Raw genomic sequence first — 26,324 nt, 5'->3', positions numbered from 1 at the left:
TGTTTCTAAGAAGAGGGTGCAAGCAAACAGATCGAATACACTGTAACCGCTCCTTTTTCATGCTGTCCCAGCTCTTCCATGGCGCCTCTGTTGACTGCGAGCTAAACAGAAACTCGGAGGAGGAACTACAACTCCCATGAACGCTCAGGAAGTTGGCTCCGCGGCATGTCGGGAGTTTGGTATTCACGCCCCCGCCTGCTCTCCAATGAGGGGGGAATAAAGACTCCATTTCCCGGCATGCCTCGCAAAGCCGAGACTTCAATTCCCGGTGCGTCCTCGGCGAAAGTGGAAACGGAGCGGGCGTCGCGAAGCCGGGGGTGGCGGAAGCGACGGACCTCTAGGGACAGGTAGGTAAGGGGGAACCGGCCGGGCGTGGGTTCAGACGTCACCACTGAAGTACGTGCACCCCAACCCTTCCCTCTATGCTGTCGTTCCCCTCCCCTCCCCCGCCGCCATTAGAATGTAGAAAATATCAGAAAATAGAAGGTTTTCTCCGAGCTGTGCACGTAGTAAGCGCTTCATTAATGCGTGATTCATTCATTCAGTCAGTCAGCCCTTCAATTCGCAGCCGCAGTAGCCCTCCCCCTCTTCAGCGCCAGCACCTCCTGCTTGGAGCAATACACACACTCCACCCCTCTGCCCCCTCCCATCCCTTTTCTGCACCCATTTGCCGTTCCCCCTCTTCGTTGACCCCCTCACCCCCTCCCCCCCAGCTCTAGGCGCATCCTCCCCACCCATCCCGAGCTTTTTGTAGCCTTCTTTCTGGACGTCACAGAAGGGTGGGTGGGATCTCCCTACTCCCACTTCCCAGCTGGGCGCAGTTTGGATGGGCTGCCTGAAAGAGGGGGCTTGGGTGCGTGGATTGGGAGATGGGTCAGGGGTGAAGCCAGGGTTTGCATGGGGAGGTCCCTAAGTCTCATTTGTCCTTTCCTCCCTCCCTACCTCTCCCTTCCCCCATCCTTCCTGTAGCCGATGCTGAGTGGGCTGCGAGTCCGACTTCTGGTCCCTCGGGCCATGTCCAGCTGTGTCCGTCTGTCCAGTGTTTACTTAAAGAGGGCGGGAATGGAGGGCCCTGTGGAAGCGGCGATAAGAGCGAAGCTGGAGCAGGCTCTGAGCCCGGAGGTGCTGGAGCTTCGAAATGAGAGCAGTGGCCATGCTGTGCCCCCCGGGAGCGAGACCCATTTCCGTGTGGCGGTAGTGAGCTCCCGTTTCGAAGGGCTAAGCTCCCTGCAGCGCCACCGATTGGTCCATGCTGCCCTGGCCGAAGAACTTGCAGGACCTGTCCATGCGCTGGCCATCCAAGCTCGGACCCCTGCCCAATGGAGAGATAACCCCAAACTAGACATCAGCCCCGCCTGCCTGGGTGGGAGTAAGAAAGACCTCCGTGGTGTCTCCTGAAACCTTGGAAAAGAGAGGAGAACACATGTATTCTAGATTTGTGGGAGGAAGAGAGTGACTGACCTTGATTGGGGCCTGCCCTCCCAAAATAAAAATGTGATTGTGTCTGACAGTGTCTCTGTGGTTGTGAAACTGAGCCGAGAAAGGAGGGTGTCCCACAGTACAGGCACACCAAGGACAGTTAAGTGGGACTTCATCCCTGTGGCTCAGAGAGAGGGGACCAAATCTCTAGTTGAGCCCCTGATTGATTCATCTGAACCCCTGCTATATGCAAGGTGATGTCTTGGTATTGATACCAAGGAAGGATGGCTGGCATTGATATAGAAATTAAGGCTTACAAAGTATTTTGTATATTGATTTCTAACCTCATAAAAGCCCTATAGATTAGGCACACCATACATTATACCCGTTTTACAGACAGAACAGGTTACAGAAGTAAAAATGATTGATTACTAGGTATAGCAGACCATGTCAAGTCAACAAACATTTAAGTGCCTATTCTGTGCCAGTCCCTGGCAACTAGGTGGCGCAAGTGGATAGAGCAGTGGACCTGGAGTCAGGAAGCTCTAAGTTCCAATGTGTGTGACCTTGGGCAAGTCACTTAATCTCTGTTTTAAATTTCCTTAACTGTAAAATAGTTGTTGTGAGGATTAAATGGGATGATATTTGTAAAGCACTTAGCATGTGCCTGGCACACAGTAGGCATGATATAAATGCTAGTTATTATCACTTTGCTAAATGCTGGGTATAGAAAGAAAGGCCAAAAATAGTCCTTGTCCTCAGGGAGATCACAAGCAAATGGGAGAGACAACATGCAAATTACTATGTACAAATAAGATATAGGCAGGAAAAACGAGATAATTTCAGAGGCAAGATACTAACATTAAGGAGGACTGAGAAAGACGACTTACAGAAGGTAGGATTTTAGTTGGGCTTTGAAGGACACCAGGAGGTGAGGAGGAAGAGAATTCCAGACATGGGGAGACGGCCAGTAAAAATGCAAGGAGTCTAGAGATGGGTGTCTTGTTCAAAGAATAGCAAGGAAGCCAGTGTCACTGGATTGGAGGGGTATAGGGTAGAAGGCTGGAAAGGTAGGGGCCAGCCTATGAATGGTTTTAAAAGGCAAACAGGGAATTTTTATATTTGGTCCTGGATGCAATAGGGAACCAGTGGGGTTTATTAAATACAGTGGTATCATGATCAGAGCCATATTTAAAGAACATCACTGTGCTGAATGTGGCACAGGAGAAACAAGGCAGGAAGGCCTTGTTTGCTCCTTATTGCAGACATGGAGGTCTGCACCAGGATAGTAATGGTGTCAAGAGAAATAGAGGAAAAGTACTGCCAAGGTAGAATCGACAAGACTTAGCAGACAGATTGCATAAGGGCCATGAGAATGAAAAGTCAATGATGCCATCCTGAATGATTAGGAGGGGGATGGCGACCCCACTGGAACAGGGAAGTTAAGAAGAGGAGAGGATTTGGGGAGAAAGATCAATGAATGAGGTCATATTGAGTTAAGATGTCTATTGGAATATCCAGTTCAAGATATTCAATAGGTGATTAGAGATTTGAGAATAGAGGTCAGAAGACAGGTTAGGGCTGGAGAGATAAACCTGAGAATAACATACATAGAGGTAGCAGATGAAATCACTAAGGAAAATAGTATGGGGAAGTAGAGAAGGGCCCAGGACAGTCTTGGAGGATGCCCATGGTTAGCAGGTACAATCTGGATGAAGTTCTAGCAAAGGAAGCCAAGAAAGATCAGTTAAACCAATGGGAGAGAAACAGTGTTACAAAATTCCTTGAGGAGAAGGTGATTGATGATGTCAAAGACTGCAGAGATAAAGTAGGATGAAGACTGATAAGAAGCCATTAGATTTGGCAGTTAAGAGATCACTGGTAACTTCAGAGAGAGCAGTTTGATTTGAAAGATGCATCTGAAGCCAGACCATAAGAATGTTAAGAGAGTGAAAGAAAGATACTGATTGTAGCTGACCTTCTCAAAGAAGGCTTAGCCACAAAGAGAGAGTTGGGGCAACAGAGGAGATGGATAAATCATTTGAGGATGCGGGAGACATAGGGTCATTTGTAGGCAAGCAGAGAGGCAGCCAGTAGATGTGGAGAGCTTGATGATAAACAGGGGCTGATATCGGGGACAATCTGATGGATGGAATGAGATCACTTGTGTATGTAAAGGGGTTGCCTTGGTAAGGACACAGGAGCAAGGTTTAAACCCGGACCAGATCCAATGTCTTCACTACACTGAAGATTGCATCTTCTAGAAGTTTAAAACTTAGTTGGGGGAGACAGGGCATGGTATGAAGTATGGTGGAAAGAGGACTAGATTTGGAATATGAGAACCAGAATTTAAATCCCAGAGCCTCGACTTAACTGCCTGAGTGACCTGGTGCAAATAGGTGATACCTCAGATTTCCAAGTCATTAAAATGATTAGGATGGACTGGGGATGGGGTGGGAAGGGTGTCTAAGGGGCCCTTCTGGTTCTGAATCTCATAAGATCCTTTGACATGGACTTAGTAAATATAACTAGGAAATGGTTTGGTTTAATGAAGAGAATGCAAGTCTAGGAGTTGAGAAATCAGTGTTTCTTTCAGTCCCTATATCTGCCAATAACTAGATTTATGACCTTAGGTTACTTCTTCCTTATAGATCCCTATCATATCATGAAGCGATTGCAAAATTGTAAAGATGTAGTTCGTTGTTAAATATCCATTTTGGAAGCCTACTTGTTCCGTATTAATACCTTCACTGAGGACATCTTCATGTAGAGATAATGCATAAAAATTTTATATAGTTGGGAGAGGAGGCATACAGATTAGTGGTTATGGGTATTTCATCTGTTGTGTAACAGAATTAAAAGTCGCAGTGATTACATTATTTTCCAAATAAATACAAAATGCAAGTTATTACTGATGAGTGAGCAAGTTCACTGACAGGTCTTAACAAGAAAGCGTTGGCAGGAAAGCGTGTTGCACATTGTCAGGAAGTCCAGCATCATCAGCAGGAATATGTGTGTGTAATGACTTGTTTACAATATGATACAGTATGGTTACATGACACAGTATTGCATCATCAAAACTTCAATGCAGAAAAAATGCACACATTTACAAATAAATTATTAAGTTTAAGATGCATCATTTTTAAAAAATGTTATGTATTTTTAATGACTGTTAAAGGGTTAAAGAAAATTGATTTCCAGGGGGCACTAAGTAATTTTTTTTTAAGGAGGTGGTAGGCCAAATAAGTTTGGGAACCTCTGGTCTAAGGGATTCTGAGGCCCAAAGAGTTAATTAACTTGCCTAAGTTCACATAGGTCCTAAGTACCAGTGAGTGCTATAGACCCAAACCTAGATGTTCCCATGCCAAATACAGCTTTCTTGCCATTATAACACAGTAGTAAGCAGGGAGATTGGAAGGTGAGAGTTGGAATTGTAGAAAGCCTTGAGTGCCGGAGCTAAAGGATTTATACTAATTGACAAACGTATTAAGCACTTACACTCTTAAAGAGACAAAATCAAAAATGAAGCTACCTGCCCCTGAAGGACTTTGTGTTGTAGAAAGCCAACAGGCACATATAAGGATATATAAATAAATGCAAGGGAATTTGGCTGAGAGAGGAAGGCACTAGCAGCTAGGGGATCAGCTCCTATAAAAGGTGACATCTGAGTTAAGTTTTGAGGGATACTGGGGGTTCTCATCAGCCCTTTGGTCAGTTTAAAGCCAATGTAGGAGGAAGAGGGAGAGAATGAGGTGTACAAAACATATGTGGAATAGATTGGAGGCTGGGAGATCAGTTAGGAAATTATGGCAAGAATCTAGGAGAAAGGTAGGCATGGATTGAGATTCTGGCCAGTTAGAATGGAAAGGAAAGAAGTTAAGAGAGTGTAAAGAAAGGAAAAACCCAACTTCTCATCAGAATGTTATACCTGAAAGATATTCTAAATTTCCCAGATGGGTGTGGAAGAATGTGGGGACCATCTACTGTCATGGAACAGTCCCAAGAAGAATATGGAAAAATCCGGTTTTAATTCCATCCCCCTACCCTACCCCCACCCCCAACCACAGGATAGACAAAACAGGTCCAACAGGAGGTCCAACAGGCATGGACTTAGATGGAGGAAATAAAGGGACAGCACTTTCAGTTATAAGGATTTTTTTAAATTTTATTTTTCTCTTATTTTCATTTCATTTTTTCACATCGACCAGAGGGGAGGGGCATTCCCAGGAGGGTGGGAAGATGGACGGCCCCTCCTGGAGTGGCAAGGAGTTGTGTCCAGCAGGATGGGGTGACAGAGCTGTGGCTCATCACACATGGCACCAGAAGGGAAGGGGTGGTCTGAGCACAGACACAGAGTTCAATGGTCACAACCTGGTCAGTGTTACAAAATGAGGGGAGTGACCACAGGGTTAGGGGGGCTGGACACAATATGGGAGGAGGGAGAATTTGAGTTTTACTTTTTATTTTTCATACTTTTCCACTTTTTTCCTGTTTTTTTAAATTTAATTTATTTTTTTTTACATTTTACAAACAGCTAAAAACTACAATACATCACAACTACAGTGGGGGGCACCAGAGAAAGACAGTCACACAGGGTAAGGAGCAGCTAAAGTTTAAATGGCAGGGGCCATTTCATGGGGAAGAGATTATATGGGGGAGCTGAGGCTCCTGGGCTGGGGCTGGAACCTTCCCAAAGCTCCCAGCCTGGCTAGAGGGGCTCAGGGAAAGGGATCCTGTCTTCCCACTCCGGGATCCTTGTGCTTTTAGATCTGTCTGCTGGTCTCTTCAGCCTCCCTATGACTCCAAGAAAGGGGCCCCTTTGGAGAGAGTGGGTGCCTGTGCTGCTCTCTCTGTGCTATGGTGGGCAGGGGAGCCTGTGCTTCTCTAGGGGGAGGGGGAGGGAACACTGTGCTTAGATCATGTTTAACCTAGAGTTGTCCCCCAGTCTAGGTGTTTCCTTTGCCCACCCAGCCCAGAGGTTACACTTCCTAGGCTTGACATAGGAAGGACAAGCAGTGAACTCTGTTGGTGAGGCCACAGTCATAGAGTATCTGTTAAAATTACCCTTGGCTTAAATTTCAAGATAATACAGCAACATCTCCCTCCCCACTACATACACACCACACACACACACACACACACACACACACACACACACACACACACACACACGTGTACCTCCTGAGCTGCCTCAGAACTGAATATAAATAAATAAAAATAAAAAATCAAACTTTATAAAACTCAGGATTCAAACTCGCAACCCGAATTGGGGGACAGGAAGGGGGAGCCCAGGGGGCTAAGGATTATTGCTACCCCTACCAGCATCCACAGGGAGGTATAAGAGGGCATGCTGTGACCCTCCGTTTCAGTAGTTCTCTCTGTCCAAAATCCTGTACCTCATCTTCAGACCCCTGGTCTTTAGTCTCTCTACTCCCCTGCCTGGAAGAACATCTGGACAGAAGAGCCAAGGGGAAAAGAAAGACCTCCTCCCTGCTCTGCCCTGGCCTCCTTCTCCTGGATCTTAGCTCCGGCAGAGAACTGAGGTTCATACAGGTTGAATGAGAGCCTTGTCTGGAGGCCCTGAAGTAGGGGTAAGAGCCTTAACCATAATGTCAGGAAAGAAGGGAAAGGAGAATCTTCTGGACATTAAGGATAGTTGGAGGTAGGGAGTGGAGCTTCTCCAGAACCTTTAGGGGAAAGAGCTTTCTCCTCTGTAGCCCCTGCCCCATGAGGACCACCCATACACACACATGCACACATGTGCACACACACAAACACACGCACACACACAGCTAAGACATCAAACACAAAGAAGGGCAGAGAGGGGTAATGGGGGGTTGTTGGAGCTGGATGGAGGTGGGTGTTGATGAAGGAGCCATTGGTCTCACAGTGCACTCCCCCTCACTGCAGCACCTGCCCCCGAGTCTCTGGAAGTTTTAGGGCAAGGGAACTGCCAAGGGCGAGGGCAGCTGAGGCAAAGAGGATGGGGGCGGCCTTGGTGACCCCCACAAAAGAGGTGAAGATGCTGATCCCGAGCACAGCTGCCAGCTTACACAGGGCATTCAGGAAGCCAAAGGCAGTGGTCCTGTGGAGGCAGGGAGAAGGGTCAAAAGGAAATATAACAGGGAACATGGTGGCAGGACAGGGTATAAAGAGAGGCACAGTGAAATTCGTGGAGGAAAGGCGAGTGGGTAGTGATGTTAATGATGGAGCAGCAGAAAGAACTCAAGGACATAATATGGGGGAGAGAGAGAAGGGCAGGAAATATTCAAGAGGGGATATAGGGTTTACAGGAAGATGAAGGTTATAAATGGGAGTCGGATATAGAAAGAGTGAAAGAAAGAAGACCCCATAACAAAGCTAGCCATGGGAATCCTGGGAGGAGCAAGTACAGAAACAAGTTACTAGAGAGAAAATGGAGTATGGAGAAAGCTTCTATGTCAGTCCACTTGCCGTTGGAAGGAATAGTGACTTTCCTCCATTCAGTTCCCCACCTCCCACAATCTCTTCCTCACCCCCAGCCCCTTGGACGCTCCATTCCCTCTATTATTCCCAGCTCCCAGACTTAGGTACCTCTTATCTGAAGGGTAGAGCTCAACGGTCAGCACATCCAGCGCGTTCCAAGACGCGATGCTGACCCCACCAAAGAGGCAGAGTAGAGCAATCATGGCAGACTCACTGTTCCCAAAGGACAGGAAGAAGCAGGAGACGCACGACATCACACTGGACCCCGCTGGGTTTGGGAAGAGAGGAGAGCTGGGCATCAAGGTTGGGAGAGAGTCCTGGGTCCCATGACCCAGCCACCATTATCTATGCCACTAACCAACCATTTGGCCCAACCGAGGCATGATCCATAATATCACAAACAAGTTTCTTCCTCCTCGTCTTCCTGGGTACTTTGACTTCTTGCCAGACACTTCTACCCGGACCCCCACCACGTCTTTAAAGTTCTTTCACCGGGCACAGATTGCCTAGCACAATGCCCCACGCATAATAGGTTCTTGCCAAATATTTGCTGACTAGGAAGCGGTATCAAGCAGAGTCAGGACTAGCAGTTTTGGCACCCAGGGTCAATTATGCACCCAAGTGTAAAATGAGCCGGGGAAAAGAGCAGGAATCAGTGTTTTCAAATAAAAATTCTACGACTCATTCCATTTGGGGGGTGGGGGGTGTAGTAACCCTAGGATACCTTGAGGGTGCTGCTAGGGAGGTCATACAAGCCTAGTTGGAGGGTCAGGGCCAGGTGAAGGGGCAAAGAGGCACACCGTTTGGTAATTTCCTACGTTAGCTAATTATTCCTGCTTAACTAGGTGCTAAACTCAGTTGTTTCTACACAGCCAAAGAGTGAATGTGCCAACAGCCACATTCTAAGTCTCAATGCCCTGGGCAAAGCCCCATTATCCTGCCCTAATTACTCAGCTGTCAAGGCTATTTTCTTCCCACCTCTTCCATTTGCTCCCAATTACCCAGCATTCGAAGACGGCCAATCTTGTCCATGAGCAAGGCTGACACGATGTTCCCAGGGAGCACGGCTAGCGTCCCCAGAAAGCTGACGAAGTAAACCATGTAGGCACCTTCACCTGTCCCAGCCACGTCCAGGGGGCACCCCTCCTTGCTATGCAAGAACGTGCTATTGATCAGCCGGCTGCCTACAAACTTGTACTCAAACAGGTCTGGAGGACAGAAAAAACAGCAAGGGTAGAGGAGAATGTGTGTGAGAGGATGTGTGTGTGTAGAAAATATATATATATGTGTGTGTGGGTGTGTGTGCACACACATGTGTGTGAAGGGAAGTGAGCAGTGTGCAGATTGTGGATTAGTGGCCTGGAATAGCAGAACATCCCATCCCCCTCTCTCAACATTGCCTACCTTGCTTTTTCCCCAAGCAAAACACTGGTACCTGTGTTGTAGAATATCGTGTTGATAAATGTGCAGTTCCGAAAGAATGTGTTACTAGATGTGACGTCCTCGAAGTAACATTCCTCAAACAGAGAGTCCTCAAAAGACACCGACTTCAGTCTCAGGCCAATAAATCTGGAAAGCAGGAGGAGAACCACACAAGTCAGGGCCTCTCAAGCCTCAATTTCCTCATGATAATAATAGAACCACCTACGTCACAAGATGGTGGTGAGCTTCAAAAAATGATCTCAGAAATGGTTTTGCAAACCTTAAAGTACTATATTACAGATAATAGCTATTATTATTATTATTAGAGGGAGGGGAGAAAGATACAGCCCTCCCACCTATTCAGCCCCCCACATGCACACTCCTGCCCACCCCAACTTGTGCCCTTCATTGATTGTGGAAGAGGAGAAACCAGAGATGTCTGACACAGGAGCCTTCTCTTCTAGAATTCCCAGAGACTGAGCTTTGCTGAGTGCTTGGAGATTCCTTGACTGGGACCAGGGATTTGAGGAGAGCCTCTGGCAGAGGGGATGGGGACAAGCCCTCACGTACTTGTCATTGAAGTACTGGCCCCCACGGTGAATCTGGTTCTCCAGGGTGAAGTTGAAGGTCACGTGTTCCACTCGCTCCCCCGAGAAGAGCCTGGTTCGGGCAGCATAGTCAACGGCCTGGAGGTGACGGATCATGTCGGGGAACCAGACGGTTAAGCCATAGTAGCTGCGCAACAGAGTTTGGGGATGAAGTGAAATGTGGGATCAATCATAACCCCCGAGTCAGTAGTAACTGAGGAGAGGCATCAACCCATGGATGGGGCAGAACACAGAAGAATGGCCAGGGAGTACAGGAGCAACTCCCCCCACCCCCCATCTCTATCCCTTTGCACTGGCTTCGCCCCCAAAAAAAGACCTGAATGGCTCCCTCTTCACTTCTTCCAAAAAAAAAAAAAAGACCTGAATGGCTCCCTCCTCAGCTCTTCCTCTTACAATCCCTGGCTTCTTGCAAGACTCAGATCAAATACCACCTTCTGCCAGAGGGCTTTCCAAGTCTACTCAGCAGCTAATGCCTTCCCCTCTGAGATTACCTTCCATCTCTCTGTACTTATCTTGGGATCATAGGTTTAGGGCTGGAAGGAAACTTAGAGGCCAAGCCCCCTCACTCTACAGGTGAGGAAACCGGTAAGGCGCAGAGGTTAAATGACTTACCCAGGATCACAAGGCTAGTAAGTATCTGAGGGTCTTCCTGACACCAATACGTCAGTCTATCTTCTATACCAACTAGCTGTCTAGTTATTTACCTGTTGTCTTCCCCACTAAAATGTGAGCTCCTAAGCACTGTACCTGGCACAAAATAGACATTTAATAAATGCTTGTTTCCTTCCTGCTGTTCTTCCTTCTTTCCCCCTTGAGAGCAGGGACTGAGTTTGCCTTTCATTGTGTCCCACTGCTTAGCACAGTTCCTGGCACATAGTAGGCATTTTTAAATGTTTGTTGACTAACTTTCAGATCTTCCTCTGCTCTCCCCTCCCTACTACCACTCCAACATATACCTTTTCAACCCCAGCAGCCCCTCACCTAAATGACATGGTGAACCACACGCCCATCATCATCAGGGTGATGCGCCGATATTCAGGGCTGAAACAGGAAAGGAAATTCCCCCAAACCTAGAGGTGGGGGCAGATGGTCAAAAGGAGGATGTGCAACCCTGATATTCTGCCCCCCAGATACAGCCACCTCCTCCCAGCCTCTAATCTGTGAGCTCCCCAGGCTCAATATCCATTCTTTTCTCCTATCCAACCAGATACCTTTTCTCCCCTGCAAAATCCCCCTATTACCTGGCCCCCCAGGCTCATTGCCCGGACCCCCCAGCGCTGGTACCAGGTCCCTGTATCCGACTGAATCTCAATCAACTCATCTTCCTGACGGATGGTCTTGATGTGGGTCACCTGGAAGAAAGAGATAGGTCCAGCCATCTCACAAGGGTTATGGGGTGACATGGCATCACCCAGCTTCATGGGTTCCATTCCAGTAGCAAACTAGGAGGTCATGGGACATGGAGTCAAGTTAGATATGATGCACAGAGAGAAAGGGGGAGAGAGAGACAGAGACAGAGAGAAATCTGACTCAATATGAGATTGCTCCTGAGAGAATGGTGGGGAGGTTTGGGATAGGGAATAGCCAAGTGACAACCTATGTGAAGGAGGAATTGAGGGAAGAGTGTCATTGGCAGGGGTAGGTTATTCATTCAGAACCTTTCAGTATCTGAGTCTGTAGAGATCCCAATGGAGAAGAAATCATACCCAGGATAGGTAGGAAGTGACTTACTGAGAACACTCTCTCAGGATGCCCTTTCGCCCTCATATTGGTGTCATGGACTTGCTTCAGGACCATCCAAGCTTCATCATGTTTCCCATTCTGCAGCCACAGACATAGATTCAGGTTTAAACCTCCCAACTTTCTCAGATCACAACTGCTTCTCTCAAGTCCAGTTCCACCCTCCCTCCCTCCCATCAATACACACACAAATCACACGTTCCAAATTTCCCAGGAATGCTATAGACTCAGAGGTCCAGAGTTGAAAAGGACCTTAGATATTATCTTGTCCAACCCCATTATTTAACAGAGGAAGCATCTGGAACCCATGAAATAACCTGATCAGGGTCTCACACACACACTGAGTAACTGAGGTCCAAGACTAGAACTCAGGCTTCCTGACTCCCATTCCCTGGCACCTTCCACTGGTGTGCTTTTGCCCAGCTCAGTAGGATCCAAATGGGAATTGGGGTAGAGAGCAACAGAGGGACAATCCAAGGAGAGATTCTTAGTTGGGGACCTCATGGCCAGGAAGAGAGAAATTTGGGGACAAGGAAAATGACAAAAGCCATTTAGTTGGACCAAGGAGGTAAGGAGGTCATGAGATCATAGATCTAAAGCTGAAAGGAACCTCAAAGATCATCTAATCCAATCTCCTTATTTTGATCATAACAGGACATTGGAGGCCAATGGCCCCTGCATGGAAGAAATTCCCCAATGTTCCTCTCTCTGGGGAGTGTTTGGGACTCTCTCTGAGACTATTAACCAACCCTCTCCTCAAAAAAGTATGGAAGGAGAGGAAGAAAGGAGGCTAGCATAAGCAGGTTGGGGGCCTGATGTGAGGCTGACATTAGTACAATGGCAGAGAAATAAAAGCTGAGATTATAAGAGAAGGAACGTTAATCTGGTGAGGCAGAGGCCACATAGAACAGATGACAAGTGGTCTGAACTGCTTGTTTATACTGTTGAGAATAGAATGGGGGATGCCTCACTCTCCTGTCTTTTCTTTCTGTTCACTTATTAGCTCTCTCGGGAAGAAAGGAAAAAGGTATTTAGTAAGCACCTACTATGTGCCAGATATTGTGCTAATACAAATATTAGCTTATTTGATCCTCACAACAACCCTGAGAGGTAGGTGATATTATTACTCCCTTTTACAAGCAGGAAATTGAGGCAGACAGCTGTTAAGTGACTTGTCCAGGGCCACACAGTTGATAAACATCTAAAGCAGGAGTTGAACTCAGGTCTTCCTGACTCCAAGCCCACAACTATGTCCATTGCAACCCTTTAGGTATCTCAGGTGAAGAGGCTGCGTTATCAATCTTTGTTTCTTAAGGGTTTGTTTTGCTTTGGCTTCACTATGGTTGGTTAAAGAAACTGGTTTCTTTAAGATAAAGAGGTTAGCCATTGCATATCTGATCTACGTGTTCCATTAGAGAAAGTGAGTGGCAAGGTGCACAGAACAGAGAGACTTTACAACTGCTGAGACCTTCCCCATGTGGAGACTTGGAGAGGAAAAGAAGAGAATTATTGATTCATCTTTGCAAATAAGTGCTGAGCAGTAAGAGAAAAACCAAAAACAAGGCACAAGTGTGGCCCCCTTTTTCTGTGAAAAAAGGCTGTGAACAAGCTGGGAGCTAGTATTACTAAAGTAGCTGTCTCAAAGAAATAACTTCTTCCCATTGTCCTCTCCCTTGGGTGTAAAAGGAAAACCATTCCCCGATGGGTGGAGCTGAGGGACGTGACTAGAGAGAAAGTCAGACTGAAGGGAGGCACTGAGGGGGCAAATGTATTACTAGCAACAAGAGGATAGGGGCAAGAAAGAGAGAGTACTGTAACTAGCCCTCTCCCCACCACCACAATAGGACCTATCCCACACAATTGCTAGATAGAGATGAGAAACTGAGCGCCAGGGAAGTTAAATAACGTGCTCAAAGCTACCCAGGTAAGTAGGTGTCAGAGTTGAGATTTGAACCTAGGTCCTGCCTCAAGAATGCTTGATGTCCAGACCAAATGACCCTTGATAAGAGGAATAGTGGGGCAAGGGAGGCAGAACCATACCAGAAAACCATTGAACTCAGGGTTCTTGAACTACAGACCCCCAAAGAAATTATCCTGGACATGGCTTCAGAGCGAGTGTGTGGAACAATATATGGAATGAATTAAGCCATCAATGACATTGAAGGGTCTTATACCACAAAACCCAAAATGCCACAAAGAATAAAGGCAAGAGTCAAAATCCCACCCCACAGAGCAAAAGCAGTTGTCGAAAGGGAGAGAGTCAAAACAGAGACCCAGGATCAAACTGAACCAGCTAGAAGTCATAAAACCCTCCAAGGGAAACCAAAAATCAACCAATGAGTCAACAGATAAATGGTAAAAACCAAGCATTTAGAAAGCCCAAAGCAAAAGGTTTCCCCTCCCAATTTCCAGCCCCCCTTTACCTCTAGGAAAAATCGAGGGCTCTCTGGCTGTGTGGTCAGGGCCCCAATGGCAAATACAGAAGGAAAGGCACACACGAGAACAAAGACCCGCCAGCTATGGAACTGGTAAGCAGAACCCATTTGGAAACTCCATCCTGAGGGGGAAAAAAAGATGAAGGAATATCACTAGAAACCAGAAAAAAGCTCATCTGGGAGCTCCACCCTGGAAGAATACCCATTTTGGAGGGGGGAGATTCTAGCTCCTTCACTCTAGTTGGAAATAAAGGTTCCAACCATGCCAAATTATGGGGAGTTTCTGCCTTAGGGAAAGGAATCTAAAGGGATGTATCCAGGAGGGGCAAGGTCCCTTGGAGGGTTCTCACCATAATGAGGAATGATGGCCCAGGCCATGGCAGCTGCATACACACCACCAATCATCCAGAACATGCAGAGCCAACTCAAATGCTCCCCTCGCTTCTCTTGGGCCAGGAACTCAGAGAAATAGGAGAAGACAATAGGGATAGAGCCCCCAATCCTGTAGGTAATTACAGGGAAGAGGTTTCTTAAGAGTAGATCAGGAATCAGATCTCCATCCCACCACCCATCACCACCAACACTTCCCAGATCCAGACTCCTCCCACCAGATCACAGCAGACTTCCAGTCATTCCTCTATCACCAAACCCATTCCCTAACTCCTCTCTTCCTCAAAAGATGGGGAAAAGTAAGCTATGGCAGGAGGCAAGCTTCTAAGATAAGGAGTTCCATAGGAAAGGATTGGGAACAGATGGATAGTCTTAAAGATTAGGAGGGTTGAGGAGATTAGGACAGTTAAAGAAATGGGAAAAGTCCTGGGAGGAGAAATTTAAGGGAAGAGAAATCCAAAGGGAAGGTCTACAAAAGGTCTTAGATACAGAGTAAGGCAGATACAGGGGAGTGATGGTGAGAGAAATCAGGGGAGTTTAGAGAGACACCGGAAAAACCAAGAGGATAGGAAGGTCCAGGGTTTGAACAGGTTCCATGTTTGGAAAATTAGGAATCTAGGGGAATGAGAAAGCTTCTGGGTGCTATATAAACCTAGGGTTTAGGGTGGCTTCCACCAGAAGATCCCCATGAAGGCATTTCTGAGGAAATTAAGGACATTAAAATGGGAAGGTACATCTGGGAATGGAAACTGAAGTTGTAGGTGAATTGGGGGAATACCTGGAGGTGGGGAGGGGAAAGGAAGGAAGGAATCTTTGGAGTAGGTGCTCACCCAACCCCAGAGAGCAGGCGGCAGAGGAGGAATGTGCCATAGCCCTGGACGAAGGACGAAAAAAAGGCGAAGACACTGTTGACAGAGAGTGAGATGAGCAGACATTGTCGCCGACCCAGTCTGTCAGCCAGACCCCCCCAGAGAAAGGCTCCAACCATCATACCCAGGTACACAATGAGGCCTAGAAGGAGAAACATAGAAGGAAAAGAATGGGAAGGTCAGTCATGCCTCCTCCAGCCAAATGAATGCAAAATGAGGTGAAATTACAGCAGGATGGATCGAAGTTAAACCTGAGAAAAACCATCTGACTGCTTAAGTAGATCCAGGGTTAAGAAAAGACTAGGGTGTTTGGGCCCCATTTGGGAGATGGACAGGGCAACATCGCAAGAACCCAGAGAAGAACCGCTGAATTAAAACATAATGGGGCCTTGGACTAACACATATGGGAATAAAGAGTGAGTGAGATCTGATCTACTGTAAAGTCCTTCTTCCCAGGACCCTTTCAAAGCCAAATCAGCCCTCCCATTGACTTTAGCTAGAGGTCTCTTTTGTGTTCTTTGATGGAGATAACTCAACTCCAATTAATAAATCTCTTAGTCAGGAAATCCCCATCTTCCCCATTAGATCTAATCTTTATTCCTTCCAACACCAATCTCAACTCCTCTCTTCTTTCATAACCTCCTTTTCAGTATCTTCATCATCTCCTCTGGGAAGAGGCCAGAAGAGACCTTCCCCACCTCGACCTTTTGTCCTGGGACTGTTGGCAATTTGAGGACTACCAGAGGCCACTCAAGTGTCAATGGATTACAGCTTTCTCAGCCTTAGGCCCAGAAACTTCACTCCTCAGTCACACACCCCCATCTGGAACTGAGAGCTGGGAGCAAGGTCAAATTGTCCTCCTCCCCCACCCAAGCAAAAGAACTGGGATTCTGACCTCTCAGTTTCCATTTCCTTCCCACCAAAGGAAAGGAATAAGCCCTCTCCCAGCAAGGCACAAAGGAAGCCTAAATGAACAGAGAGTGGCTTCCCATTGTGACAAAGATTAAATGCCATGAAGATAAACCCTTTCCTCTGACCCTGCCCCACCTCCTAAGGGGAGTGAGAAGTCATGAGAGGAGGAAAACATAATCAAGCTCATTACAATTCCATAATCCCAAGCCAAAAGTTGAGTAGGCCACAGATTCTCTTTCCCCCACTCTGCAAGACATAGTCCAACTCCTCAGGGAAGGACCGCAAGATTCCCAAACCTTAGTTGGGAAGTGGAAAAAGGAAAGGGGATCTGGGCAAAGTCCCTATTGTCCTTAGGAGATACTTTGAAGGGTTACTCAGTGCCTAGCAGAGTTTCTGTGGCCAGAGTGGAAATGGAATAGGGGACTACCTAGGAGATAAAGTGTGAGAGGTGGAAAAAGAATAGGAAAAACTTTGGTTTCTCACCCAGCATGCCCTTGTTGGAGTCAGACAGGCACATGTCCTTTTCGGCACTGGGCAGCACAAACCCCACCACGAAGATTTCGACCCCATCAGCCATAAGTGCCAGACCCAGGACAAAATAGAGGGTCCATTGGAACCGGCCATGGCCACACTCCCGCAAGATAGTTTCGTATTGCTGGGCTAGCTCTTCCCTCTCCTTCCGCCGCTGAGCTTCCCCTCCAATTCCAGGGCCTTCTCCATCACCCAGGCCTCCTCTCACCCCAGCCAGAGGAGCCCCATCTGCCAAACGCTCTCCCTTTCCACTTGATTCTCCCCTGGGGATTCCTTGATATTCCCCCTCATAGATCTCCTCATCCTCATCGTGGCCCTCAGTGGCATCACTGGATGCACCCCCTTCTTCTTCATCTTCTCTAACTCCATCCCCACGGTAATAACCATCAGCTGGGGCAGGGAAGTCATCATCATCATCCTCCTCCTCAAATCGGGCATAGGATCTCCTCGAATATTCATCCTGAACTCTATCAAGGCCCTTGACCACCTTCTTGGTTGCATGCTTTTTGACCTCCTTTGCAATATCTTTAGCCCCACGGATGAAGGCTGTCCGGTCACGGAAGCCTTCATCCATGGTAGTGACTGGAGTCTTTGGACACCCCTCAGGGGTCCTCTCTCTGCCTTCTCTCCCTCCCTGTCCTGTCCCTCAAGAAACCTCTAGATTTTAGAAAACCCCCTGGTAAATACACTTTACCCCAGGTGAAGTACATTCAAAGAGCTTTGGACATAGAATGAAAGAGAAGGTAGAACCAGAAAGGGGCATGTATTGGAGGGGTAAGGAGGAGGAGAGGAAGGCTTTGATGGTATCTGGTAGAAAACATAAACCTATAACCTGTTCACCATAGTCAAAAAGTAGGGAGATGGGGAGAGATAAGGGAAAGGAAAGGAGAATCAGGTTGGTTGGAGCTGAGTTGGAGTTCAGGCTAGCAAAGGGAGAGCAGTCACGTCTCTGCAGGAAACACCGGTTGCCCTGGAAGATAGAAGAAAAGAAAAAGAAAAAAAGGATGAGAACCAGAAGAAGCCAATCAATATACAATGTAGTCCCTTTCCCATCCCAACTCCCACCATGCCCAATGCATGCTTTAAAATGAGGAAATGGCCCCAAAGTATGATTGAACCAGAGCTGAAAGAAGACCCAGGAGGTCATCTTTTCCTTCCCATTAGCAGCCTCTCACCTTAGCCTTGGAGAACAGGTCCAAGCTCCACACAGATCTGTCTAGAACTCTATTCTATCAGCTTATCCTACCCCTTTCCCATTAAGCTTAGAAATTCTACCTGCCCTACTAAGAACAAGACAGAGAGATGAAAAAAACTAGACACATTAACACTGTTGTCTAATTTCCTTCAGCTTGATGCCTTGTTTTTATTTTATTTTTGGTCCCATAGTTAGAGGGTATGTTTAGCCCCACTGTCTTCATCCCAATGTACAAGAGGAGGCAGGATGTAAAAGTGCAGTGAGGCAGGTTTGGAAAATGGAGTTCCAAGTCCTGCCCATCATCACAATGTGGACCAAGCCTCACACAACAATACTTCCATTTTTTTAGACTGTAATGTATGCCTCATGCCTCTCCACCTGTGTCACAGTTGGAATCCTGTAAAGGTCAGGAAGTCATGGACAGAGCTAGAAAGGACTTTAGATACTGCTGAGTCCAAACTCCTTCATTTCACAGATGACAGCATTGAGACTCAGTGAATTTAAGTGACTTGCCTAAGTTATGCCCTAAAATTCAATCCTCTGGTCTCTGACTCCAAATCTAGATCTCTTTCCACTACACCACAGTGTCTCCCCCTCCTATGTTGGAACTCACAGAGATTGACATGACCAGTCTAGCCAGAGCAAAGGTTCACATTCTACAAGAAACAGAAACAAATGAAGGCCATCTCTGAGCACAACCCCAGGGGGAGGAAATATTGGCTAGGGAAAGGGAAGGAATGAAGGCAAAAGGAAGTAGGTCATGGGCTAAGGGACATACTAGGATACTGTGACTAAGTGTCTTCTCAAGTGCTCCAAGATCCCCCTAGATGTGCCCAACCCACCCATTCATGCCTCACTGTCCTAACCAGATCATACAAGGGAAACAAATGAAGAATAAAGACCAAGATTTGAGTAGGAGGCAGAAAATCACACTTTCCTCCAGGGACCAACAGCTGGACCCCCCCTTCTCTGGTGGGAGTGTACAGGAGCATCATTTCAAACTTACCTACTGACTCCTCCTTCACTAGAGAGGTCTTAGGTCTTTTTCCCACTCCAGTCCCTGGAAATCTTTCCCTACCACCCTACCACTTGAGGACTTCCCCTCCTAATCTCCACTTAATCCTTTCTGTCCCTCTTCCCTGGGGTTGGGGGGAAAGGATTTCTGGGACACTGCATTGCGACAAAGATTGGCACAGAATAAGGGGGGATGTGGGCTCCCCCAAAAAATAGTCCAAAGAAAAGATCATGGAAGTTACATACAGTCTTATCAGAGAAGGTCCCTTATAAACATCTGTAGGTTAGGTTGGGGAGATTAAGGACACCCTCAGATAGGAGACTGGGAAGTAATGCTATAAAGGGCAGAAATCAGAGCCTTGATCTCTCCAGCTGAGTGTCTAAAACCATGGCCAGCTTGACCAAGACTAATGATCCCTACAGTGGAAAGAGGACCAGTTTTGGAGTCAAGGGCCTTGGTTTGAATTTTTTCCCTACTACTTACTTACTTACCTGAGTGACCTTGTACCACCTCTCTAGGCCTCAGTTCATCATTTAACGTTGGAGTTGGATTAGATGGTTTCTGAGGTCCCTTCTAGTTCTAAATCCATATTGCTGTGATCTTTTCCAATAGCAGTGAACAATCACACACACACACACACACACACACACACTATCCTCATCCCTCAGCAAGAATAATTGAAGGATCACATCTGAGTTATCCCCTCCCCAATCCAAAATGGTCTCCAAAGAGTCCTGCAGGAAGAAAGCAGGATTGGCCTGAGGTCATACCCTGTGGTTGTCACTCCATTTGCCCCAGGGATGTGGAGACTGAAGATGGTCTCCTGAGCAATGGAGTAGCTCAACCTTCTCCTCCTTCCCCAGGTAACAGGGAGTCAGATGGGTCAGATAAGGGAGAAAGGGAGTCAGAGATTCCGAGAGCTGGCTAAGGCTAGAGGAAATGATGCTATTTTTAGCTTCAGTCCCAGTCTCCAGTCTCTCTAGGAGGCTAGAGAGAAAGGAGAGCCTAGGAGGGTGTGATATGGAGACACTCTGGTTATAAACATTGCTAAGCCATAAAAGCTGAATTCACTTCTCTTCTGGATTCTGTAGAGCAAGTGTGTGGAGGGAATCAGGTGTTTTCAGTGTCCTTAAGCCATCCGTGGTTGGGAGATTTGGGGTTTAGAAGGCCCCCATACTTCAAAAGTCCTCAGGTATGAAACACAATCCATCTCTTTCCCTCCATCTCCCCTCACAAGTGACAAGGTCATTGGTAAACTGAATACATCCAAATCCCCATCCTCCTGAGGATAAGATGTTACAGGAGGTGTTCTACAGCCTCCCTCCCACCCCTTTTCCAAAAGGATAAGCAGAATCTCAGCCCCCACCTCAAGGATAGGCAAAATTGTGCTAACACCTCCCCCTCTCCCTGCACCCCCCCCCATTTCATTCCAAGCGTATGCATGAGGAGAGGGCCACTGCCGTGAAGGGAAAATGGAGGTGACAGCTGAGGAAAGAATATGGAGAGACAGGAGCTCAAAGACAGACAAACAGGACACAGGGACAGAGGCCTTCTCCAAGGGAATTTTTCACAAATCCCTTCTCCCCGTTTTTCCTGGTCTGGAGGGCAACAGGGCACCAAGAATTAACCAATTGGTTTCTCTAAGCCCCTTTCTCCGTCTCCCACCTCCTACCTCCCCAAGTCTTCATGCTAGGGGAATGTCCATTATCAGCCCCTCCCCAACATTTCCCGCCTTTATCAATTGCCCACATCTCCAGATATCAATCCCTCTCACTGTCTTACTCCAGGCTATTTATCACCCTCCCCACATGCAAACTCCCCACGATCTGCCCTTCCAACCCTCCCAAATCTCCTAACGGGTACAATGGTCTCCCTCTGTTTTCACCCTTCAGCATCTAGCCCCTTCCCACTCCCAACCTATTTACCTCAAGCCTCAAACGGGAAAAAGGAGGCATAATCTACCCCCACCCACCCCCCCTTGCCAAGGTCATTTATCTTCCATCCTGATGAAGGAGAGACTAGGAAAGGAAAGATGAGGTGAAGGGTACATTTAGGGTTTGGGGATTTGGGAAGGGATAGAATTCAGACAATTTCCCCAACACCCCCTCCCCCCCGCCCATCTCGAAGGTGGGGATGGGGGAGTCTTGGGGAAAGAGAGAGAGAGTGAGAGAGAGAGAGAGCATCCTAGTAGAAATCAACATCCATTCCCCACAACACCTCCTGATGAAAGATGAGGACCCCCCCTCAAAAAAAAGGCACTGGAGCATAAAATGGCTCCAATCTGAATGAAGAAAAGGATGCTTCAAATGCAAGGAGTGGATGGGGCTAGGGAGAGAGGAGAAGCGAGCCAGGAATGAAGGGTCGGGGGTCTCACCTGGGAAGGGTCTCCGCGGCAAAGAAGCAGGGAGGAGGATGTCGGGGCCGCTGGGAGGAGACGGCGGCAGCGGCAGCGGCTGCTCTGGGTATCAGGGGAAGCGGCAATGCAGACCTGGCCCCCCCCCCAACCCCAGCTCCGCCTCTCCCTTCTCTCCCCCCCCCCCCCCACCGCCGCCCCAACTCGCGCAGCCAAGCATCGGAAGAGACCATTGGGATGGGGGTGGGGGAGGTTGGGGAGACTAGATGGAAAGGAAAGTACCGACTCAAACCAGAGGTAGGGAGAGATGAAGAGACGGCTGAAGGGGCATTCGTCAGAGGGAAGGCGGAAGACCATCCTGCTTCCCCATAAAGAAGGAAAGAGAGGGATTGTCTGGGAGACAGAGAATTGAAAGCTACAGGCAAGGATGGAAAGGGACACTACCTACCTACACAACACATAGCAGGTCCAAACCAGGAGAGGCAGGGGTCTGGGCACCACTTCCCAGAGACCATGACAACCAACCCCCTTGTCTCCAGCCTTGCAAAATTTCAAGATAAACCCTCAAGTCTCGGAACCCTCCCCATAAACACGCCATCCTCCCCAGTTTCCCCACCTTCAAATAGCTATATGGCAGTACCAGCCTTCACATGCTAATTAGTGAAAACAGAGTGAATAGGGTCTGATTGGGGTGGTAGGTTTCCTAGAGCTTTGGAGTCCCGTGTCTCTCCTATCTAAAGTATGGTAGGGGTATCCACACCCCTCCCAGATATCAACATTTCTGGTTATTTATTGCAAGGACACCTTTGCCCAGCACCTTTCCATTTGCCTATTTATCCCACTACCAGTTGCATAAACAAATACATAAGAGGAAAGGGCATTAACGGAATGTCTCCAGCCATTCTCCCTCTCCTTTTTGGTCACAGTGGGTAAAGGAATAAAAAGCAAGAACTCCCTCACATTTTGCCTTCCCCCATCTCTTCCTCTTCTCCAACCCCCTCCCCAAATTCTCGGTCTCCATCCTGGGCCAAAAGACCTCCATGGGCAGATTTCTCCTCCTTCCTGCCTCTTCCTTCTTCCCAACCCCCACCTAATCCTCCCAAACCACACAGCTGAGTGACTAAACCCATGAGCCTTGACTCCCAGGCACCATGCTGCTCCCCCTCCAGAGGAGGGCTAAGGAATTGAAAAACAGTTCTATTGGAAAAAGCACTGGACCAGAAATCAAGACACCTGCATTCTCTCTAGTCTCTGGTCTTCCCCTGTTTGACCTTGGGCAAGTCTTTTGTTTCCCTGGTCCTGTTTCCTCAATCTAAAACTTAAGGCAGTTAGACTAGATGACTCCTAACGTCCCCTTTTTGCTCTAAATTTTTAAGATCTACACTTATCAAAAAGGGGCCTTCATCCCCTTCTCTCCAAGTCTTAACCTAGGTCTATACCGCTAAAACAGGTGGAACAGTATTAGCAAGTCAGTACCTAGCCTAAGGAACCTCACCTTCCAGAAAAAGGACAAGAGGACTGAGGGGTCTTGGGTTCTCACTAACAGTGAGCTAAAATAGATATTATACTAATGGATTAATCAGTAGTTATAATAGTAAGTTATAACTTCATTCATTTTACTGAATCAATCAGGAAGAGATTAGAATGCAAAATTACCAGTGAATGGCTAAAAGAACATCAAATCATGTGAGACTAGTGTGGAAATTTACTGAGAGATAAAGGGGTGAAAGAAAACAGAATTTTTACTGGAGACTACAGTCCATCAAAGACACTCAAGCCAAACCAGATGGATCTAGGCATTTTACATCTGGACCCTGGACTGATAATCAAAGAATTTATAGGAAACCAAGTCCCAAACACCATATGCAGCACATCATAAAAGAAAACACTGATAAAACAAAGAAATAATTTGCAAATACAGTCTTGTGTAAACCTTCTTTTATCTTTGTATAAGAAACTCAGAGAAATGGAAATTTTTAAGCTCCATTTCTTTGCCCTGTGTAAGGAATGAGGCCCCTGGAGAATGCTCCCCAACTTACTGGAATTTAGGACGATGCACACATGCACAAATATTAATAAAGCTTTGTTATTAATAAACCTTTTGAATATCAGAATTCCAAGACTGCTGGTGATTGGTCCTAATCTCTCCTATACTCCACCCCCTTAGATCTCAAATTGCTAACATTTTATCACACCCCAAAGATGCTTCTTAGTGTAAGTTGTGATTGTGAGAGCTAGAGTAAACACAATTCCCCTCACTCATTGCCACCCATTCTTTCCAAGTAACCCCTCTCTCAACACAGACCTAACCTAGCTTTTCTCATGGAGACACGGCATAACAGAAAAAGCACTGCAGTTAGAGGAAGAAAATGTGAGTTCCAGTCTCAGCCATCTCTCTTATGTTGCTGTGACTGTGGCAAGTCATATGATAGGATTTAGAACTAGAAAGAATCTTCCAAGTCATTTAATCCAAGGAGCTTTGAAGGAGATTCCCAAATGGGTGGGAAATGGTCTGATTACTTCTGAAGTCCTCCACTCACTTCACCACTGAATCCCTTTCCTTATCTATAAAATGAGAATATCTGTTCTATGTACTTCATAAGAATGTTATGAGATCAAATGAGATGTCTGTTAGATATTTTGTAATGACAAAGTGCCATGCAAGTGAAGTGTCATTAATATATCTCCTGCCTTTCTATTCTTGGCTTGCGTTGCAAAAGAAGACCACAACTCAGAAATAGGAGGAAATATGTGTATGATGGGGAGCTTACTCTACAGGAGAAGCCATGCCCCAGTACCATACTCCAGATCAATTACACCAAGTACTTCCAATAGGAAGAAGGGGAGGAATGATGACATAAATTGGAGGGAATATTGAAAGGGACAATACATACCCAAGGTTTATTAAGTCCCTGAGGAAGGATAAACAAATAAAGTTAGTCCCTGACTTTTAGAACCTTATACTTGAAAGAAAACAAATGAAACCTAGTTAAGTAATGATGTAAGGCAGTATTCAACATTTGAGTGCCTGGTAAGTACAAGATAAGTGCAAGGGGGAATATAAGATATGACACCATCCTTAGGAAGTTACAATCTAGTAGAATTGAGTAACACATGCACATAAATATAACACAAGCAGGATGAAAGTATACAAGAGATCCAGAGTGCTGAGAGATCCCAGTAAGGAGAGATCAGCCCGAGGTGGGACAAGTAGATGAAATCAGTGAAAAACACATGGAAGGGATGGTTTTTACGCTGCCCTTTTTACTTCTGCAATGTGAATGGACTTTAGAGGTCACCTAGTCCAAAACTCTCATTCTACAAATAAGAAACTAAGGCAAGACAAGTTAGCTAGCACTTGCAGTAGCCAATGCATTAAGTGACCAGGTAGGTGGCAGAATGGATAGAAACAGGACAAATAAAATCAAATGCAGGTGTTATTTCATGGGTGGAATCAACTTAAAAGTGGTTGAATGAGTATAAATGAGGAAAGTGATTTTGACTACATGATTTTGAGTCTGAGGAACCAGGAAGAATAGTTGTACTGATGACAGAAATAAAGAAATCAGGAAAGGAAGGGAAATTGGACACATTGAGTTTGAGGTATCAATAGGACTTGCAAGTAGAACAAAAGTTCCTTGAGGACAGAGCCTAGCAGAGGTGTGGGGAAACTTTAGCCTCGAGGCAACATGTGACTCTCTAGGTCCTCAGGTACAGCCCTTTGACTGAATCCAAACTTCACAGAAACAAATCCCATAAATAAATTTGTTCTGCAAAACTTGGACTCAGTCAAAAGGTCTCCCAAGGACCTAGGCCACATCTGTCCTAAAAGCTGCAGGTTCCTCACCTGGGCCTAGCACAAAGCTTCTGCTTAAGAAATGCTTAATTTGGAAAGAAGGAGGAAGAAGATAAAAAAGGATGGATGATAGAAGGGAGGGCAGAGAGGGAGAGGAGGTAATCAAAAACAAACACTTTAGAAAAGGGACAGGGTCAAGGGAGAAAATTCAATAAAGGGGGATAGGTCAGGAAGGAGCAAAACATAGTTAATCTTTCACAACATGAGTATTGTGGAAGGGTTATACATAATGATACACATGTGGCCTATGTTGAATTGCTTGCCTGCTTAGGGAGGGTGGGTGGGGAGGGAAGAGGGGAGAGAATTTGGAACTCAAAGTTTTAAAAACAGACGTTCAAAAACAAAAAAAAAAGTTTTTGCATGCAACTAGGAAATAAGATACACAAGCAATGGGGCATAGAAATTTATCTTGCCCTACAAGAGAAGGGAAAGGGGGATGGGAGGGGAGTGGGGTGACAGAAGTGAAGGCTCACTGGGGATCGGGGCAACCAGAATATACGCCATCTTGGAGTGGGCGGGAGGGTAGAAATGGGGAGGAAATTCGTAATTCAAACTTGTGTGAAAATCAATGCTGAAAACTAAATATATTAAATAAATTTAATTTAAAAAATGCAAAATAAGAAAAAAAAAAGAAATGTTTAATTTGGGGGCAGCTAGGTGGTGCAGTGAGTAGAGCACTGGCCCCAGAGACAGGAGGACCTGAGTTCGAATCCGACCTCAGACACTTGACATATTTACTAGCTGTGTGACCTTGGGCAAGTCACTTAACCCCAATTGCCCCGCCTTCCCCTCAAAAAAAAAATGCTTAATTGGCAATATCTTACAGCCAGTTAGATATATGCAACAGGAACTCCAGGAAAAGATCAAGCTAGAGAAGTGTTATCAGGATAACAGAAGTAATTGAAATCATGAGACAGAATCATTTGAAGAGGCAGGGAAAGCATAGAAGAGTGAAGTTAAGGACTGAGCCTTTCAGAATATCTGTTTAGGGGGGTTGGAACAGGAGACCAAAAAATGATGAGTCAGAGAAAAGAGCTGGAAATGTGCAATGGATGTCTCAGGAGTGATTATAGAAGGTATAGTCAATTGTGTCAAAGACTGCAGATGTCATTGA

At 46.5% G+C, this 26,324-nt stretch overlaps 2 protein-coding genes across 3 annotated transcripts; one reads left to right on the top strand and one right to left on the bottom strand.

The window, feature by feature from the left end:
* The first annotated feature begins 245 nt into the window (after nucleotides 1–245).
* On the top strand, nucleotides 246–1,508 carry BOLA1 (bolA family member 1). 2 transcript variants are annotated; one of them, XM_036768020.1, is made up of 2 exons: nucleotides 246–347; nucleotides 970–1,508. In XM_036768020.1, the coding sequence occupies exon 2, from the start codon at nucleotides 973–975 to the stop codon at nucleotides 1,396–1,398; it is 426 nt and encodes a 141-aa protein (XP_036623915.1). In that variant the 5' UTR covers nucleotides 246–347; nucleotides 970–972; the 3' UTR covers nucleotides 1,399–1,508. The 2 variants fall into 2 exon arrangements, with proteins under 2 accessions (XP_036623915.1, XP_036623916.1); XM_036768021.1 differs by lacking the exon at nucleotides 246–347 and adding an exon at nucleotides 376–396.
* Nucleotides 1,509–5,560: 4,052 nt separating this feature from the next.
* On the bottom strand, nucleotides 5,561–21,542 carry SV2A (synaptic vesicle glycoprotein 2A). The gene is made up of 13 exons (XM_036768723.1): nucleotides 21,376–21,542; nucleotides 16,744–17,761; nucleotides 15,310–15,490; nucleotides 14,440–14,591; nucleotides 14,078–14,211; nucleotides 11,646–11,735; nucleotides 11,156–11,266; nucleotides 10,896–10,984; nucleotides 9,877–10,041; nucleotides 9,320–9,453; nucleotides 8,886–9,092; nucleotides 7,993–8,152; nucleotides 5,561–7,504 (listed from the first exon to the last, which is right to left on the bottom strand). Exons 2-13 carry the CDS (start codon nucleotides 17,363–17,365, stop codon nucleotides 7,321–7,323), a joined length of 2,229 nt encoding a protein of 742 aa, XP_036624618.1. The 5' UTR covers nucleotides 17,366–17,761; nucleotides 21,376–21,542; the 3' UTR covers nucleotides 5,561–7,320.
* Between the last annotated feature and the right edge of the window lie 4,782 nt (nucleotides 21,543–26,324).

Source organism: Trichosurus vulpecula, chromosome 7 (genome assembly GCF_011100635.1).
Source record: "Trichosurus vulpecula isolate mTriVul1 chromosome 7, mTriVul1.pri, whole genome shotgun sequence".
Taxonomy (NCBI): domain Eukaryota; kingdom Metazoa; phylum Chordata; class Mammalia; order Diprotodontia; family Phalangeridae; genus Trichosurus; species Trichosurus vulpecula.
The sequence above is the reverse complement of the archived record's forward strand: the minus strand, read 5'-3'. Positions and strand labels throughout refer to the sequence as shown.

Bases quoted from the DNA above. Each gene is read 5' to 3' on its own strand.
- BOLA1 (XM_036768020.1), top strand. From the start codon at position 973: ATGCTGAGTGGGCTGCGAGTCCGACTTCTGGTCCCTCGGGCCATGTCC.
- SV2A (XM_036768723.1), bottom strand. From the start codon at position 17,365: ATGGATGAAGGCTTCCGTGACCGGACAGCCTTCATCCGTGGGGCTAAA. The intron at 14,212-14,439 runs GTGAGAACCCTC...TTTCCCCCTCAG, and splicing joins GGCCATCATTCCTCATTATG to GATGGAGTTTCCAAATGGGT. The intron at 8,153-8,885 runs GTAATTGGGAGC...TCCCAAACCCAG, and splicing joins TGGCCGTCTTCGAATGCTGG to CGGGGTCCAGTGTGATGTCG.